Raw genomic sequence first — 17,070 nt, 5'->3', positions numbered from 1 at the left:
TCAAGTGCAATTTCCATTTTCCCTTACGATCCTCCCAATTTCTTTCATAAACACTATGTCTTGGCTATTAGATTATCTGAGCACTGCTATATGTTCCCAAAGGTATCACAACCATTTTCTGTCCTTTTGAACTTACGCTCACAACCATCTTTTTCTGTCACTAATTTTAGTGACTCAGTTCTGCTCAGCAACTTTTTCTTCTGATGGACAAAATGTATATGCATGTATGGACTTTAAGAAGAGAGGATGAGATGCAAAGCAGGTTCCCTAAGGATTTGCCTTTATTGAATTTTATTTTTATTGCTGGGTTTCATCTATGATCAGAGAGTTTCAGCTATTTTTTTTTGCCACATGAGGTCAAAACAAAAATCCTGTCTCAACAGGAAGTCAAAGGGAAATTGGAATATTCCTAAAGGATATTAGCCTGAAAGTGTTGAGCTGCTGACAGGAGTCTCCCTGAAAATCAGGATGCTGGTGAGACCACTGCACAAAACATTTCAATTTAGCATATTAATGGAGCAACATTTCTAAAACAGGAGGAAGCAACATTTCTAAAAGAGGAGGAATGACTGCCTCCCTGAAAGTTATTTAACCTCTTTAATGCATCTCTGTAGCTTACAAAATCCAAATCTACTGAGTAACTAGCAATTACCTTAACATTTTATTATGTGTAACAGTTTACAAGTTACATGTGTTCTGTATCCTGAACAATTGTATTCAACACCACATTTTTTTCTCTACGTGTTATCCAAAAGCCTCAGATGGAAAACAGAAATGAGAAAAGTATAAACCCCATAAAGGATGAATGAAGGGAAAAAAACCCCACAAAACCAACCCCTTTGAACTTTATGCTTATACACATAACATTCAAACATGTTCTGTTAAGAAGAAAGATTCCTTACACTCACCAGAGCAGAATGAAAGTGTAAGAAGGAAAAGAACCAGGATAGATGAGTAGAAAGTATTCAGCATTAGAGAATGCTTATGAAAAGCTTTACACACAGAATAGAAAGAAAAAATAAAACAGAAAACCATTTAAGAAAAAATCAAATAACTTAAAACTAAGTTTTCATGCGATACAGACAATGAAAATTAAAAGTCAGCTTTACAATTACAAATATTTTGGAATGATAGAGTAAGAGAGGTAAGGAATTTCCTTTTCAACTTAATGTAACGTTTATAAATTTTATTTCCTCTTTCAGGGGTCTTGCACTTTACCGTAACCACTTCCAAATGTTTCAGCTCTATCGTGCCATCTCGTGGTCAAATAATGTCTCAGACAATCCCTTTAGCCTGACTAGGTACAGTCAACTTTTAAAAAGTAAAGCCAGGCATTAAACTGTTTCTCTAGGATTCAGTCTCAATCAGAGAAAGCAACAGGAAGATAATTTCTTCTCAGTGATGCCATGGAGATGCATTGTGACTTGGCTAATTCAGTGTGCTTATTTTGATTTAAAAACTATAGCTCACCCTGGATTCTTAAAAATTTGTGTAATTTAATAATTTTTTGTTTGTTTACAACAGTACCAGGTGCAAAGAGCCATTAAATTGGGTCCTTTTCTCCATTAGAAGTCTGAAAATTCATTAACTTCTAAGCCAGTTGAATGAGCTCACCTGGAAGTTCACACTAACCTATGCCAAAAGCTACAGCTGGATTTTGTACAGAGCAGGACTCCTTTTTTTCCTGTTTTTCCCCTTTACTAATGAGGTAAATAAACTATATTTAACAGTTGTCAGAAAGCAGAACTTGGGAGTAAAAAGTTAGTTTTTCCAAAAAGCTTGTTTGCATAATTTAAGTGCCTTGCACTACAAAGTTAGAGCTAAATTCAAGCACTGACACATGTAGAGACAAAGGTGCTAGGTACGTTGAGATGTTCTAGAGGTGCTGGTCTTTTGTCTATAGTTAAAATTGGTATTTCTACTTTACCTTCTACCTGTGACTCAGTTTTCTGTCCCAAGATTTATAGCAATTCCTTTCAAATCACTGGCACTAACTTTCAGAAGAGAATGCACTCTTTGAAATTAAGTAGAGATGGTATTTAATTAAAAGCTTAAAAGGGTTCTTTAAGAAGCAAACACATATGATAACCTTTGTCACAGCAGTCTTAATCTCCCGGCATTAACTCAACCAGTCCCCGTTACTCTCTGTGATTAACTTGTACAGAACTAGGTTCACTGCAGCAACAACACAGAATGGACATGTGCTGAGATTTCTCAGGGGCTGACTACCTGGTAAACCATCATCACTCTTTAAGTATTCACTGCGCGCTGTCTCAAGCAACGCTTCTTGAAAACGCTGCTACCTTGGCTACAATACATAAATAACACAACTAAAGGAAACAGAGCAATGTACCTTAATACAGTGACAGAGAGATGCTGGTATTACACTCTCACAATTTAGGCATCCTCTGATGTATTACATTCTTTCTCAAGTCCACAGCTATTAACAAGGTGCAATCATACATGAAAAGTGAGTACCTTGCACGCCAAAGACAAAACATCTTCCACCCTGTGCTCTGGCTTGAGGGTCAGTGCCACTCCCTGGCCATCACAGAAGTGAACATACGTCTGTGTCTCCCAAGCACTCTCCTTCTGAATGCTCTCTGGCACTGAGCAGTAGACATTCAAAAAGTCATCAACTTGATGCTGGAAACAAGGGAGAAACATACAACATATGTGGATGTTGTAAAAAAAACCCCAAAGTAAAATTACATTGGCAGTTTGCAGTGGATATGTATTTAGACATGGTACTCTGTATTTCCCCATGGCAAGACAGGGACAGAGTTCAGTTACCTGCTCTCATTCACTGTCGAAGACTTGATTTTCTTGAGAACAGATTGCACTCCCTCTGCATTCCCATTATGGGATGGGCTTTTATGCCTTTATCTTACATTAATTGTCGATTTAACTCGAAGTGAAAATATGTAGCTACCTGATATTATATTGCAGTGGGAATAAATTCTTAAGAAGAACTGACCTCTACAATTTTACCTAATTAACAAATGCAAAAAAACCGGAATTACTGCAATTTTGACAGAAAATTATAATATAGTAAACTTCCAGCAGAGAGCACTGTGGAGCAAGGCTTGCCATAACACAATAAAGGACTAAAGCAGGAATAAAGTGTTCCTACTCACAGTTTTAAGAACGTATTGTTTCACAGGTAGCATAGGGTATTTGCCTGTTTACCATTTTGCTTCACATTCACTCTCATTCCAAAGCCACTCCACTAGATCAATTAACAACATCCACCCTGAATAAATTCCCTGTTGCTTTCTCACACTTCATTTTCACACTTTTTCCTGTACTGCACTTCAGGCTCCATGTTTCAAAGGAAGCCACACAAGGAGAAGAAAAACACTGAGAGCTGCTCAGAATTTGGAGTTTCACCTATGTATTTGGGTCTGCCTATTCAGCACGTCACTGAAGTACCCACATAAAGGCATTTCAGTTTACGCAGATAGGGTCCCTCAATTCCCCTTGCAGTCACTGGAAAGGGACAATAACCTTGTAAAGCAGCAGAACTGCCACCCAAGACATATCTTAAGATACGTCTGTTCTTAGGAGTGCCTACCTCCCTGATGCTTTCTCTTTGCATTTCTGTTTGTTTGTTTGGGTCAGGGGCAGGGGTGGGGTGTTGTTGCCTATATAAAGTCCCTTGATTATGCAGTTCTTCCTCCTGGCTCTGCAGGGACACAAGCACAGGGGTGCACTGCAATTAAAAGCTGCAGTAAGATCACTGCACAGAGACTGCTTCCCATGCTGCACGCAGCAAAGTTATTGACAACAATCTATCAGTAGCAACATAGAGACCAATATTTTTTTTTTTCCCAAATAACAACTGTGGCTGTGAAAATGATGTAGTAAGCAATCCTATCCAGGTAATTACCAAACAATGCAGAAATTCAGGTTGCAGCCGACCCAGAGTATGGCACAATAAAAATTTTACGCCAGACTAACACTGGTTTTGGCAGAATAATGTTAATGAACTAATGGCATTCACAAATCCTGTATCTCTTGCTCAACTGTCCCTTTTAACTAGCTGAAAACGAAATTTCAATTAACACAGGTCCATGGAAATCCTACTAAAATCCAGTAACTACTATACATAACAGGAATCCTGTTATGCTACTGCAATTAATGAAGTGATGAAATCTACACCAGGTGAAGCTTCCCCTCGGTGGCTGTGGTTTCAGACTGCTCTTCAACAGCAACTGGTGCTGTTGAAGAAGATAATTCCCATAGAAGCGTGGTCCTCTCAGAAAGCACTAAATCAAGTGCCTGGGAATAAATGCTGACCTCCTTCCACAGTGTAAATAACAGAAAGGAGAAAGGGCAAGGCAGGCAGGCTGCAAGAGTTTAGCAGGAATGAATCAGACCGAATTCTCCAGTGGCTTCTTCCGGTGAAAACCAAAGCTATGTTGCCTCAGCTAGGGAGATGCTCCCAGAAGCTCAGAGGTTTGTAACTACCAAAGAGGTTTACTGCACTGCAACAGCAATTCTTCAAATCTGTGTAACTGAAATAGATCTCACTATTGCCAGAGATCAAAAAAAAACCAAACCCCGAAACAACAGAGGATTAAGGTGATGCAAAAAACCCAAACCCCAAAACATAGAGGATTAAGGTGATGAGAAATGGGATTAAAGCTACATTTTTTCCGGAAGCTTTTAAGACAGGACAGAAAGTTCTGCAGCCAATGTGTGATACTTCCCTTTCCTTGCCACGTACGCTGGTGCTCAAGCATACACCTTGAGATAAACTCGCCTCTGTTATTAAACATGACTATGTTCCTTAACTGCAGTCAAGGTACTGTTGCTTCACCCATATTTTCCATCTCAGAAAATCTGACATGAAAAGGGATTTTTTTTTTCCTGTTATGCCTGCAGTGACTAATTCTACAATAGTTCATTCATTCATTGCCACATAAAATTATAACAACCCATCCAATTTTCCAGAAATAGGCGCCAGGATTTGCAGACTGTCACACGTTGTGCCACAGGGCTGCTGCAGGACCAATAGGTTACTTCATAATTTCCTCCCACTGTTTGCCTCTGGTTTTAGCATCCTTTTCAGCGAAAATACAGCCTCCCTGGCAGACTTCACTATTCGTCATTCGCTGCACTCCGCAGGTAGCATTTTATAAAAGTTTTGATGCTGTTTTTGTTTTTCATTTGAAAGCAGCCAGTGAAACCAGGCTGATGCCAAAGTAACGGTTTACAGAGTTATGATGAATCATTTCTGAGTTGTTGTATGACTCATCAAAATGTCAAGATCTTAAAAGTGCCCACACTATATTTTAAAATCCCATTAAAAAAAAGGTTTGAGAAATAATGTTGAGATGATAATAATAATAATAATGTTTTTCTAGAAATAAGGTTGTGTTCCAGAGCTCTGCTTCAGGACCTAAATTGGGGTATTTTCTAGACTTGAAACACAACCCTGTTAAACTTTGTAAGTCTGGCCTAAAATCTGCGGTGACGTTGCCCCCCTGACAGTCCCCTCTACCTGGGGAGCAGGGCTGCAAGCCCCTGCCTGAATTTGGAGAAAGCTGCTTTTACCCAGAGCTGGGTCAAGAAGCCAGATGTCATCACTTCCCTGACATGGCACCAAAAGGAGGGGACTTCATTCTGACTGCTCCCTGGCACCTTCAAAAACTTTCTTTGTCTCCTCACAAAGGTTCAAGAAGAGCAAACGCTCTTGTTAGGACAGGAGACCCACAGCAGACCCCACTGCACAAGGCAGCACCATTGACCTACCAACCCCAAGGGGGTCGGTGTTAAACTGAGGGACTGGTGTCACAGCCTTTTGAGAGAAACTTTCAGGGGGTGCACACAGGAGATTTTGCTTCTTCTCAGTTTTAGGAGGGACCAAACCTTTCCGAGTTTTAACAGGATTGGACAGGAACAAATTGTGTTTGCTGTTTCTGAGGTGGGAAACGGATGCCATCTCACACCACACCAATAGTACATTCTGGAGGAATTTGTAAGTGTTCTCTACAGGAGATCATTTCCCCCAGAAATCCCTCATAATTATAATTTATTTTGAAAAGAGAGGGGTAATTTGGTTTAAATACTTTCCCACCCCAGGAAATAATGAGTGGACAACTAAGGAATTCAGGTGTTTCAATATACTTCTTCAAAGAACAGACAAAATGTGAAGATATTTTCAGGAAGCAAAACAGTGTTATAGGATTAGCTGCTGTCAGTGGGAGATGCCGCTGTCAGTGGTATAACTTCTGCATAATTACATATTTCTTTCTTATCTACCCATTAAATGAATGCACGTCATGAGAAAATAAACCATGTAGCACATAATGATGCAAAAAAACCCAACATAAAAACCTATGAGAAATCATGAACTTTGTCCAAACCTTCCTCACGAGATTCATTACAGCTCTTCATTATAGTTGATCACTTTCAAGAGCAGCATTTCATTTTAAATACAGATTTTGACTTTTTGTCTAATACCTGGTACACACACTCAGCTGAAAGGGAACAGTACTGTAGTATGATTTTTTTTAAAGTCTTCTTTCAAGGTTTAAACTGGATTGAGGGAATATCTGGTTCAGGGAACAAAGGAGGAAAAGGGACAGGCGTTAGAGATGGGAAGACAAATACCCCTTTGAGTCTGGCACATGTTGCCATTGAAGAAATCCAGCTACACCATACAGAAAACAAAGTCCAGAAACCCTGTGCCTAAGACTTAATTTGAATTTTTTATTTGGAGTCTGCACAAGCCTACTGAGGGAGAAGGATTCTGTCTATGTAAGCCCTGCAGTATACAGACAACACTCAGTGGTCCTACGTTTATGCAGTTATGGATTTTGGAGCATCCTGCTTTGTTTCCAGACCTGGGCATGGCAATGTTATCCCCAGGGAGCTAAGAAGGATCATGACTCATGCCAGGCAGGGACGAGCAGTAGCTCTCCTCCTGGGCACTGAGGACATCAGCCACAGCTATTTACTGGGTAATGCTGTTGGGGGGATGCCACTTCCTCTTCCTTTACTTGGGCAATCTCCAACTATATATTAATGCTCATTTCTCTGCTAGTATGCTCCACAGACCTTAATTAGACTTTATTTGCCTTTATACTCAAAATACACAGGTTCTGTTGAAGTAGGCAAAGGGGAAAAATATACCTTGGCTTTCACCATACTGTGAAAGATGCTTTCAAACAAGCTCAGTTCCAAATCTCTTGGACACTGTAAGGATTAGTGCTGTGAAGAAGCTTCTAGGGATTTTTTTTCTTTTTTTAAAAAAGGCTACCATGCATGATCAGAAACTTACATTGAAGTGGTTTTATTAGAAGAATTATATTCCTGCCATCTAACACTAAGTGCATTTTATGAACCTCTGTGGGGTTTCTGAACCAGCCGCATCATAGACTTACTGAAATATATTCAAGAATTTAAAAACAAGATGGTGCAGGATAAGGACAGGAATATCTTACCTCAGCAGAGTTGGCTGAATTCTGGACACCAGCAAATCCATGTCCTCCAGCTGAATCAAAAATCTATTAAAAAAATTAAAATATTACAGATAAATAAATAGGTTAAACAAATAAAACCTTTTATTTCTTACCTGTATTGTAAATCCTTTGAAAAAATAAAGCTGAAAACTAAATTAATAAATATCTATCAACTTGCTAAACCCCAGGGATCTTTTTGAACTTTTTGTCACTTTATTCTGACTAGAAGTATCAAAGAAATATAAATCTTCCTCTATAAAGAAATTTGAGCAAGTTTTCTCTTTCAGGCTACATGCACACTCACATTCAAATGTATAAAAGCATTCATGTCCTTGTTTTTTCCTATCTACTGTTTAGCAATAAAACTAAAGCAATTTACTTTTAAATCTTATACTATGCTGGAAGTTATAGTTTCACCTTCGGGATACTGTTAGCTACAGCTACAAATCTCATGATTTAAAGGAAATATTTCAAATCATAGTTGCTGTTTTCTAAAACTTCTTACCCTATAGTTCTTCATCTCTTCTAACCAAGCAGTCAGTTTGACACTATCGACAAAAACTTTTAGCTTAGCTTTAAAGGCATACTTGACCCAAAACCCACACTATTAAAATAGCTGACTACTGCGTCTGCTCTGGCAGTGATGAAAGCATAAACTGAGACATGTTCCCCATCTGTTTTGAAAGCTTAACTACCAGTATCTCACAAAGGTGTTGGGCGTACTAGTGAAATTTTTAAAAATCCAATAAATGGCTATGGATACAATCAGATATTTTGGTGATAAGGGTTGTATAAAAGCACAGATAGACCTATACAGTTTATACATGATGTTGAGATTTACAGCTAATAACATTACCTTCCTGAAGTGCAAATATAAATAGCATTTTTTTAATCCTTCTGCAGTCAACAAATCAGGACTATATCAAACTTACATCTGAGCTTTTTTGTTTAGATTTTTCTTTTTAATTTTTTTTTTTTTGTACTAGCAAAAGCCTTTTGGATAATCTGAGACAACAACAAACTCTCTCTTAAAATTTCATACGATATCTGCCAGTGCAAATAAAGGGCACCACTTCTGAACTTCCTCTTCCTTGTCTCACCCATAGACATAATCAAAGTATTTTATTGTTTATGATTTCTCAAAACGGTTTATCATTTAGACACAAGAAAGCAGATAAGCATTTAAGAAACTGAGGATAATGTAAGCCTAGACATCCCCCATCTGCTACAGTGCAGTTTTATTAACTGATTTGTAAAAGGCTGAGCGCCACTTCACTAATGTTTACAAAAGCCTCCCAGCGTAGAAACTCTGAACCTTTTTTTTTTTTTAATTAGTACCTCAAAATTAAACTTAAGATAAAATTAAAAATTTCTCTGACACAACAGTGTTCAAGAATATACCACGTAATTTTGAAGCTAGGGTACAACAGATTAAAATATACCAGCTCCAGTCAAATGAACTTTAATAAAATCCAAGCAAGCAAGACATTTTTAACATATTGTTTGACACAGACATCACAGCACAATGCACAGAGAAATGAGCTCTACTTCTCTGCTTAACCCAGTTTCCCAGTGGGCTGAAAGAGATGACAAGAAAGGCAGCCTCAGGCCTATTCTGATTTTGATATACAATTATGTGCATACACACAAGTCTGAGCAAAGACATGGCTTCCTTTTTAGCCACCTTCTAGGTTCATGGGTCAGGTTTCAAGCCATGCCCTTAAAAATTTCTCACTTTTATGGGTATGAGTCACAACCCAGTGTTATTCATATGCAACACTCAGAATTTACATTTCCTTAATTTTATTGTAGGATGTTTAATTAAAAAAAAAAAAAAATCAAGAACCTCAGCTCACAGATTAAAATGGAACGTGTTCTTGGTCCAGCTGGTTGCAAGGTTTGGAATAAGGAGGGTGAGGACATGCTGGGGACACCTCTACCTGCACCAGGACTTCCTCCTCCATGCACAGAAAAGCACTGGGAGGGCAGCAGGAGCCTCCTCTCCTTGCCACGGAAATAAAATTCCCCATCCCTGAGCTCTGCAGAATCCCCTTCACAGGCTATAAAGCATACAGGAGGACGTATTACCCAGTTAAAAAAAGTGCGAGATATCGGGTCCACTGGGAACGGAGCTAAGGGGCATAAAATCCCTTCCCTCAGGCCTCTTATTAATAAAGAAATAGAGCTGCAGGACTCATAGACCAGCATCACCTCCTGGGGAACACAGGGGAAATTATGTGAAAAGGATACCCAGAGAAAGTATCTCCTTCAGTTTCCTCTTTTGTAAAACAGATTTGAGTTCTATTCTTACAGAACTTCACGATGTAAAAAGTCACCCCAAGAAGCTTCATCCCAGTGTAACACATAGATAAATATCTACCTATTAAAAATACAAACCACTAGACCAGAAAATCCTGACGTGTTACTTTGCAACATTAAATCTATTGCATCAACTCTGGGACCACTGCAGTATGCGTACAGATAGGCTTGTTTAAATATTCTACAAGCAGATTACTAGACATGCAAGAACAGCTGATTTTCAAGTGCCGATCATAGATTTTTCACTAATAAAATCAAAATACAAGGGCTGGGGAACAATAGGAACAAAGCCACCTAATGAACAATGCATGAAATACTGCTTTGCAGAAGAAACAGCAGACATGGCAAAGGCAAGTGAAAACAGTAATGTTTTGAGTGTGGGTCCACTTCTATGCTTTCTGCCTCACCATCAAGGAAGTGTCTCTGCTGTTATTTACCTTTGTTTCAGGGATAAGGCAGCGAACTTTTGTTTCACGTTTAACTGTGCTTTTATTGAGAAAATACAGACTCCTGAAGTGTGGGGTTTACACTCAATACACGCACAGGCCATTAGTTTCACAAAGAGAAAAAGACCCTGTGAGATGCTGTAGTTTCATCAGCAATGCAGCCCTTCAGCAGGGGCACACATCAGCACAGCCCCCCTCTCTAGGGCCAGGCTGCCCCGGCACATCAAACCTGTGCCAAGTCTTCAGCTGGTGTAAACTGGCATGGCTTTATTAGTCTGCTGCCTATGCCTACAGCTGGCCTCCTGCATGACAGCAGTCTTCTCCTGTTGGCTAAAATGTACTTCCAAGCAGCATGTGTTGCTTTGAGATGCCATGCCAAAGACATGCAGCAGTCTCTCCTCTTTTTCCCTTTAAGACTCACCAGTGTTACTCCATATTAAATTGCAATAGTACTTCAGAATGCCAGTACTAAGCCAGGGCACACTGTTAAGGACTGTGCATAGAGGTTATTTCCAAAGAAACCCTACTTCCAAACAGTTTGCAATGTGCCAGAAGACAAGTTTTGTTAGAAATTCAAACGTTATGGTCTTGTGCTGCTGACTAACCCACTGGGCCAAAACTTCTCACCAATTTTATTTATCACAAAGAAACCCAAAATTAGATATATACGCTTCATAAGTGATGTTCCCATTGCAAGTCTGCTACATTACTGAAATTGCAAATGCAGGTTTGATGGACAGACGTCTCCTACCCCATGCACCAACAGCACCTTGCAGGATCAGCCTCAGCAGAAACAAGCCATTCTATGCTCTCCTCAGCAGATAAGATCTTACCTGAGTTACAGAAGGTCGCTTTTCTTTTCCTTTTCTTGCCAACGTGTCCAGTCCTTTTAGTGAAGAAAATAAACCCTTCTTATTTCGGACCCTTTGTGACAGAGATAGCGTACGTTTCCTGAGAGCAGCTTCATCCCTGGAGCAGATCTATTTAAACACAGAGACAGGCCTTCCTATGTCACTTTCATAAAAGCAAAATATTGACAGTTATTTCAAATTGAGGCATCAAGTGAGAGTTACTTCAGTTCACCTTAATGTAATATGCCAAGGTGCAAGGATAATGTTTTAAACTTTCAGAGGTGATGCTTGTTTTGGTATTCCAATGGCATAATAGTGTAATTGTTTTGTCATGGGGAAAAATCAGAAGGTCATAGCAAGGGAGAAATTGAGAAAATATTGCTCTGTAAAAGAAAAGAAGTTAATGAAAAGGCTCTGAAGAAGAATGATAACCTATCATTCAGATATGAAATTGCTAGAGGAAGAAAGACTCAGAATTGCCAAACATAGGAGATAAACGTGCTATGGCACTGAGTTATTAACAAGCAACAACACACCACACAGATAAAAAGAGTGGCAGAGAGAAACACATTCCCCGACAGGACTTTCAGGACTGCTATTCAGACTGACTTCTCATGCAGCAAATGTGGTCCACCCCTCTCTGAAAAAAACAGCCTCACAGCCCTGCCAAGGTTAAAAAGCAGAGGCGAACCTGCTACTGCCGTACTTCTCTTGAAGCCAACAGGGTGACGACAGCTTACAGCAGCTGAGGATCTCCCTCATTCTTCTTTGCAAACACAGCCCACAGTTCTTAAAAAGTGACTTCTAATTTTGGTTTTTCTCTTGTTCTAGCCTATTCTAAAAACACTTCCTCTTCAGGACGGTATCAAACTGTTTCTGAAAAATGGAGCCATCAAGGACCTCCAAAAAAGATCAGCTCAGCCCAGGAGGACCTGAATCACTTTTGGAAATTTCAGTGTTAGGCTCTTTTCACTCTAAGTGACTTAGCTCCCACAGACTTAAAACTCTTAACTCAGGGGAGGTGAAATCCCCATGACAAGATTCCAACACAATAACTCATTTACATCTGAAGAATTTTTTGGTTTGTTTCTTTTTTTAGGTATAGGTCAGAAGTACTCAGTTTTGGAGTCCTCAGGGACCAAAAAAAGTCATGGCCATATCCTCATGGTTTCAAAGTCTGTCTGTCGAAGAAAATTTATTTGCAGTCAAGGAACAGGCAGAAAGGGTGAGAAGGGAACAGGGCTGTCTGAGCAATGCAGCACAATTCCACATTTAAGTAAAATATTAACGAGGGCTGTGCCATGACCACACCCATGAAAAGTGCATTTGGACTTACCAGTGCATGGAAGGATGAGACAGAGAAAATACCAAGCCTCCCCAGTGCCAATTTTGAAGGACGACTGGCAGCAGCCAAAAGGCTCTTTGGGTTTGGGAGCTCCCCACCTTGCAAACTGGCTAGGTAACATCGCATTCGGAAAAGGTCCATGTTAAATTTTTCCAGATTCTGTTCCCATTGCTGGATCTGTTTAGATATAAAAAGGGACAATTAAAAGGGGAAAAATGTCTTTGTGGGCTGCACTGAAAATTCAAGCTCTTCCCCAAACCCATAGTAAATTACTTTCATCTGGTAGTATATGGATTAGATTAGCTATTCCCTGCCAAAACGCATTCAGTCATATTGTGTTACATCAACCCAAAAGATGGCTTGAAATAAAACAAAGCTGGTGGTCTTAAATGCATACTGACAAGATGAACATACCATGAACTTCGGGTAGTTTGACAGCCACAAAAGCAGTTACATAAAAACACAACCCTGTGGTTCACAAAGACTCCCCCCCCACCCTCCCTTTTTGGAGAGTACTTTTGTTTCCTTCATTTTTACAAGGTTAGATTGTATAGCTGGCTGGCTGAAAGCAAAGCGGCGTGGCTATGCTAATGGACTGTGCAAAGCAAAATAGCTACAGATAGGTTCTGCTCATTCTTTACTATCGTCCTCTGGCCTCTCTAACTGTAAACTGGAGACAGTATGGGCAACACAAGCATGTGCGGTTTTTTTGTCTGACTAATAGGTTAAGACATACTCACACTCAGGCAAACTGCAAAAATGAGCTATATATGCCCAATACAAGCCACTGGACCAAAAGCAAGAATGTATACATACTCTTCATGCAACTTTTAAACATACCTAACACAGGTACATGCAGATGTAACAGACAGCTTAACCGAGTTTCAATGTAAAATTAGGAAAGTGAAGAGACTCAAATATTTACTAGACAAATAGAGTTCTGAATCAAAGGCTCATGTGACATCTTAAGTATTTCTGTAGATACACACTCATCTACACAAACACGTAGTCTTACGCACTGCACAAAAGTCAAATTTTGCTTTTCATTTCCCCAATTTACAGATTGGTAGTTACAGCTAAAATCTACCCCACAGTGTACAATATACATTAATACAATAAATGGTACAAATAAAAAGGTAGCTATGTTTAATAGAGTAGGCACATTCACACATGGGAAGGCAGAAAGCAGGTCCATTAGGTTAATGTACACCAAGTTCATGTACTGAAGACTGTTAAAATCCCCTGATAATGCTCACTTTCCAGTGTCGGCCCCAATCACTGCATGTTGGTTGATCAACAGGTAGTTTATGGCTGCAGAGAAAGTTCATCACGTTTTCTCTAACATGCATTGACTTCATATTTTTCACTGTCACACCCTGCCTGTCCCTGTGCCCACAGGATATTATCACCTTACATTGAGATTAGCCAAGGTTGGGACAAGCACCTTTGTGACTCAGAAAACAAGCTGATAAATATAATAAAAATCTCAGGTGAGCTATGACCTGCAGGCTCATGTAGAAGCAAAATCAGTTCAGTTTCCTTATAATGCTGCTAAATATCACAAGAACTAAACAAGTATCTTGCCGCTTACTTTCAACAATGAAGAAGTGAGCAATAAAAGGACGAAAAAGGCCCTGTTAACAAAATAGTGCAAGGGCTTGTAATACAACTGTCAGAGACCTTACCTAGTCTGGCTTCCTTACACATGTGCTCACAAACTGTGGCATCAGTTATAGCTATGTTTCTGGAAACAAGAGGTAGTCTTATTTGGCAGGTAGGGTGAAGAAAGGGAAGACAATATAATATTTTGTTTATCTCCAAATGCAAACTTTTAATTTACAGTACACTAAAAAAAAAAAATCTTTCATGGAATGACTAAAACAAAAGATAGAATTTACAAAAGCTTATCATGACAGCAATTCCCAAAACTCCAGAGAAAAAGGACACAGACATACACATAACCAAGATGCCTCATCTAATCTCTTACTGCAGACATTCAAAACATATATCCTTTGCGCCTCAGAAAGAATAATCATTTTTTCTTTGGTTTATTTGATCATTGACCTTTGTTTTCCTTTCTTTGTGCTCTCAGACACCCCTCACAGGATTTTTCTGCTTGCCAGTACTTTACGCATGGGATGAGTCCAATAGAAGATTTTGTGATGAGCTCCTTCTCTGTGTTAACACCCAACTAGAATGAAAACATGGTTGTCAGCTTTTCACAAAGCCAAAAGCTACAAGCTCAGGTGAAGTCCTTCCCTTTGAGATGACACCTCCGTGGGTACAGAGCCAAGCCAACTTTGAATAGCTCGGGAACAGAGTAAGGCTTGTTCTGGGCACTGCTGGAGTGAAGCATCCTGTCCCCATTGAGCTGGACACAGGCATCCTTGTGTTTCTGAGGCAGTCTTCAAGATCCCCATTAAACATTTGTACGAAGTTGCATTTTAAAATAAAAATAATCTGAGAAGGGGGAGTGGGGTACAACAGGAGGACATTCTGAAGAAATAATTAAATTACAGTGTTTATCAGTCACACAGGATGCTAGCTAATCAGCTCCAAAAGCATTCGTAATCATGATGTTACATTTAATGGCATTAGCAAAAGCTGTAGGCAGGGAATTTCTGGGATTGTCTTGTAGTCTTATCAAAACCAGGGAAGTCTGGAACCAATTGGAGACTACGAACCAATACCAGCTGCTATTTGTCTAAGCCTTTTAAACTATGATAATTCTTCCTAAAGATTTATATTCTTGAAGACTAAACAGGGGAAGCACACAAATAAAAAAGCAACAACTTCAAAGCGCAGTATGACCTGGTCCGTGAAGTTAAATTTACAGCCTGAAGACTAGCTGCTGCAACCCTTATTCTGCTATTGTGTGAGGCAAATCTCTGTCCCACGTGGGAGGACTGCCTGAAAGATGGCTCAAGGACTTAACTTCATCATGCACAGACAAAACAGCCCTTTTGAAATCTGCTTGAAAGCAAACGGGAAAAAGTGGAGGCACCAGCCAGCTGTGAGAGTGGCAATGGGTGACAAAGGCTAACAGCAGCATGAAGTGAGTCCACAAAGAAATAAGAGATATCGCCCAATGTGAGGCTCGCTAGAACAAGCAAGTACACATGAAACACTCCCCACATGACCTGCTCAGCTGTTGTGTTTGTCTGCACCACCAGCTACAGTGTCTGGGGCATCCAAAAATTATCCTCTTTCAGTCACTGTTTCAAAACCTCCATGTGAATTTCTACAAAAAGTGCTAAAGGCTTTTCTTAGAGTAAAGGGAGGATGTCATTCTCAGCACAGTCAAATGTTAGGCAAGGATTTCTGGGTTCAGTGGCAGCATGAGAGAGCCTGGGAGAAAGGCAAGGAGGGGCCACTCACATAAATGTATTCAGCCTAAGAGGATCCCCTTAAGGTAGATAGAAAAAGAAGGCTGTGGCAGACAGATAGAAGGAGTAAAATGTGGGAAGCCTTAAGAATTAGGGCCATGAATTATTTAGCCTGGACCACCAGGAGAACTCATGCAAGAAAGCCTGGTGCAGGGACAAGACAGTAATTTCGTGGGGAGTGCTAAGTGAGGGGATGAGCTTTTGCATGAGAGACAGCTCAGGAAGAGTTTTTAAGCCTTAACATACAAAGGAACATCAGCGTGCTACTTTGGCGGTACTTTAGCAGCAATGATCATTTTCACAACATAAATAGCCAACTGTTCTCCAGGTTAGTGAAAAATCTTTTGGACACTAAGAAACAATTGTAAATTAATTACATTTTAAAATCACACTAACAGATGAGCTAAAGGAAGATGCTTGGAAGAAGGTCTCTATTAATTCAATAACCCTGCTAGGTTTTCTATAGGTAAACTCTAAAGTAAATACATTGAGACCAGACAATACAGACCAGTGATTTCCAGCAGATGACATGGGGATCCATAGTTCCTATGTGCTATACAGTTCTCTCTTGCAGGTGACATTTCTAGTAGCACCTCCACCTTCACTCGAACATGCTTAGGGTTTGCAGACTGTAAAAGAGAGGGCCAGGACAGTCCCAGCAAAGGCAGCACCAACAGCACGGCTCAGGGATGGACCTTGGCTCCTCGCCCTTCTTGTACTACAGTGCAAACAGCATCTTTTAGGGCGCTGGGGAAGGATTGTCTCATTCTGAAATACCTGTTCTGTACAAAGTTAAGAGCAGCTCAATGTAATAAAACCCAAACCACTATGTGAATGGTGGAAAGTAGTGCCAGAAACAACACATATAAACTCAAGGTAGCAATACTTCAAGAACCTAGAGGAAGGATGGAAGAAACTTCCCAGACAGCTCACCCGATAACAAAATACCGGTGTTGCACTTATTTAAGGCAGCACAAAAGAAAAGATGCACATGGAGGAGGGCCTTCTCTCAGTGCTTAAGCCTTTAAAACTGATTTGATTTAGTAATAGTTCTTATACCATATAGAAACACGAGTTCCTTGCTGACACAATTCACTATCTATAGCAGTAAAACATTCAGAATTTTCCCCTATGCAACATCTTCTTCCCAGACAGAAAGTGTCTCTGCAAGCTGATGTAGGGAACTCTATGGATTTAAAAGAAACTTCTGCTGCTGTTTTACATGAACAGTTTTTCAACCACATTACAAACAGC

General features: G+C 39.8%; 1 protein-coding gene across 2 annotated transcripts in view; it reads right to left on the bottom strand.

Annotated features, from left to right (window-relative positions):
* TIAM2 (TIAM Rac1 associated GEF 2) overlaps positions 1-17,070 on the bottom strand; it is a 92,058-nt gene that overhangs the window by 54,457 nt on the left and 20,531 nt on the right. The window contains exons 6-9 of one of the 2 annotated variants that reach the window (XM_074818805.1): positions 12,422-12,607; positions 11,068-11,214; positions 7,452-7,514; positions 2,479-2,646 (exon numbers count right to left, since the gene is read on the bottom strand). In XM_074818805.1, coding sequence (XP_074674906.1) covers positions 2,479-2,646; positions 7,452-7,514; positions 11,068-11,214; positions 12,422-12,607 — 564 coding nt within the window. Of the gene's footprint in view, positions 1-908; positions 962-2,478; positions 2,647-7,451; positions 7,515-11,067; positions 11,215-12,421; positions 12,608-17,070 lie in introns of those variants that run through there. The other variant, XM_074818806.1, reaches the window with a different exon arrangement.

The sequence above is a fragment of the Strix aluco genome, chromosome 3, assembly GCF_031877795.1.
Source record: "Strix aluco isolate bStrAlu1 chromosome 3, bStrAlu1.hap1, whole genome shotgun sequence".
Taxonomy (NCBI): Eukaryota; Metazoa; Chordata; class Aves; order Strigiformes; family Strigidae; genus Strix; species Strix aluco.
Note: the sequence above shows the minus strand (reverse complement) of the source record. Positions and strands in the feature narration are given on the sequence as shown.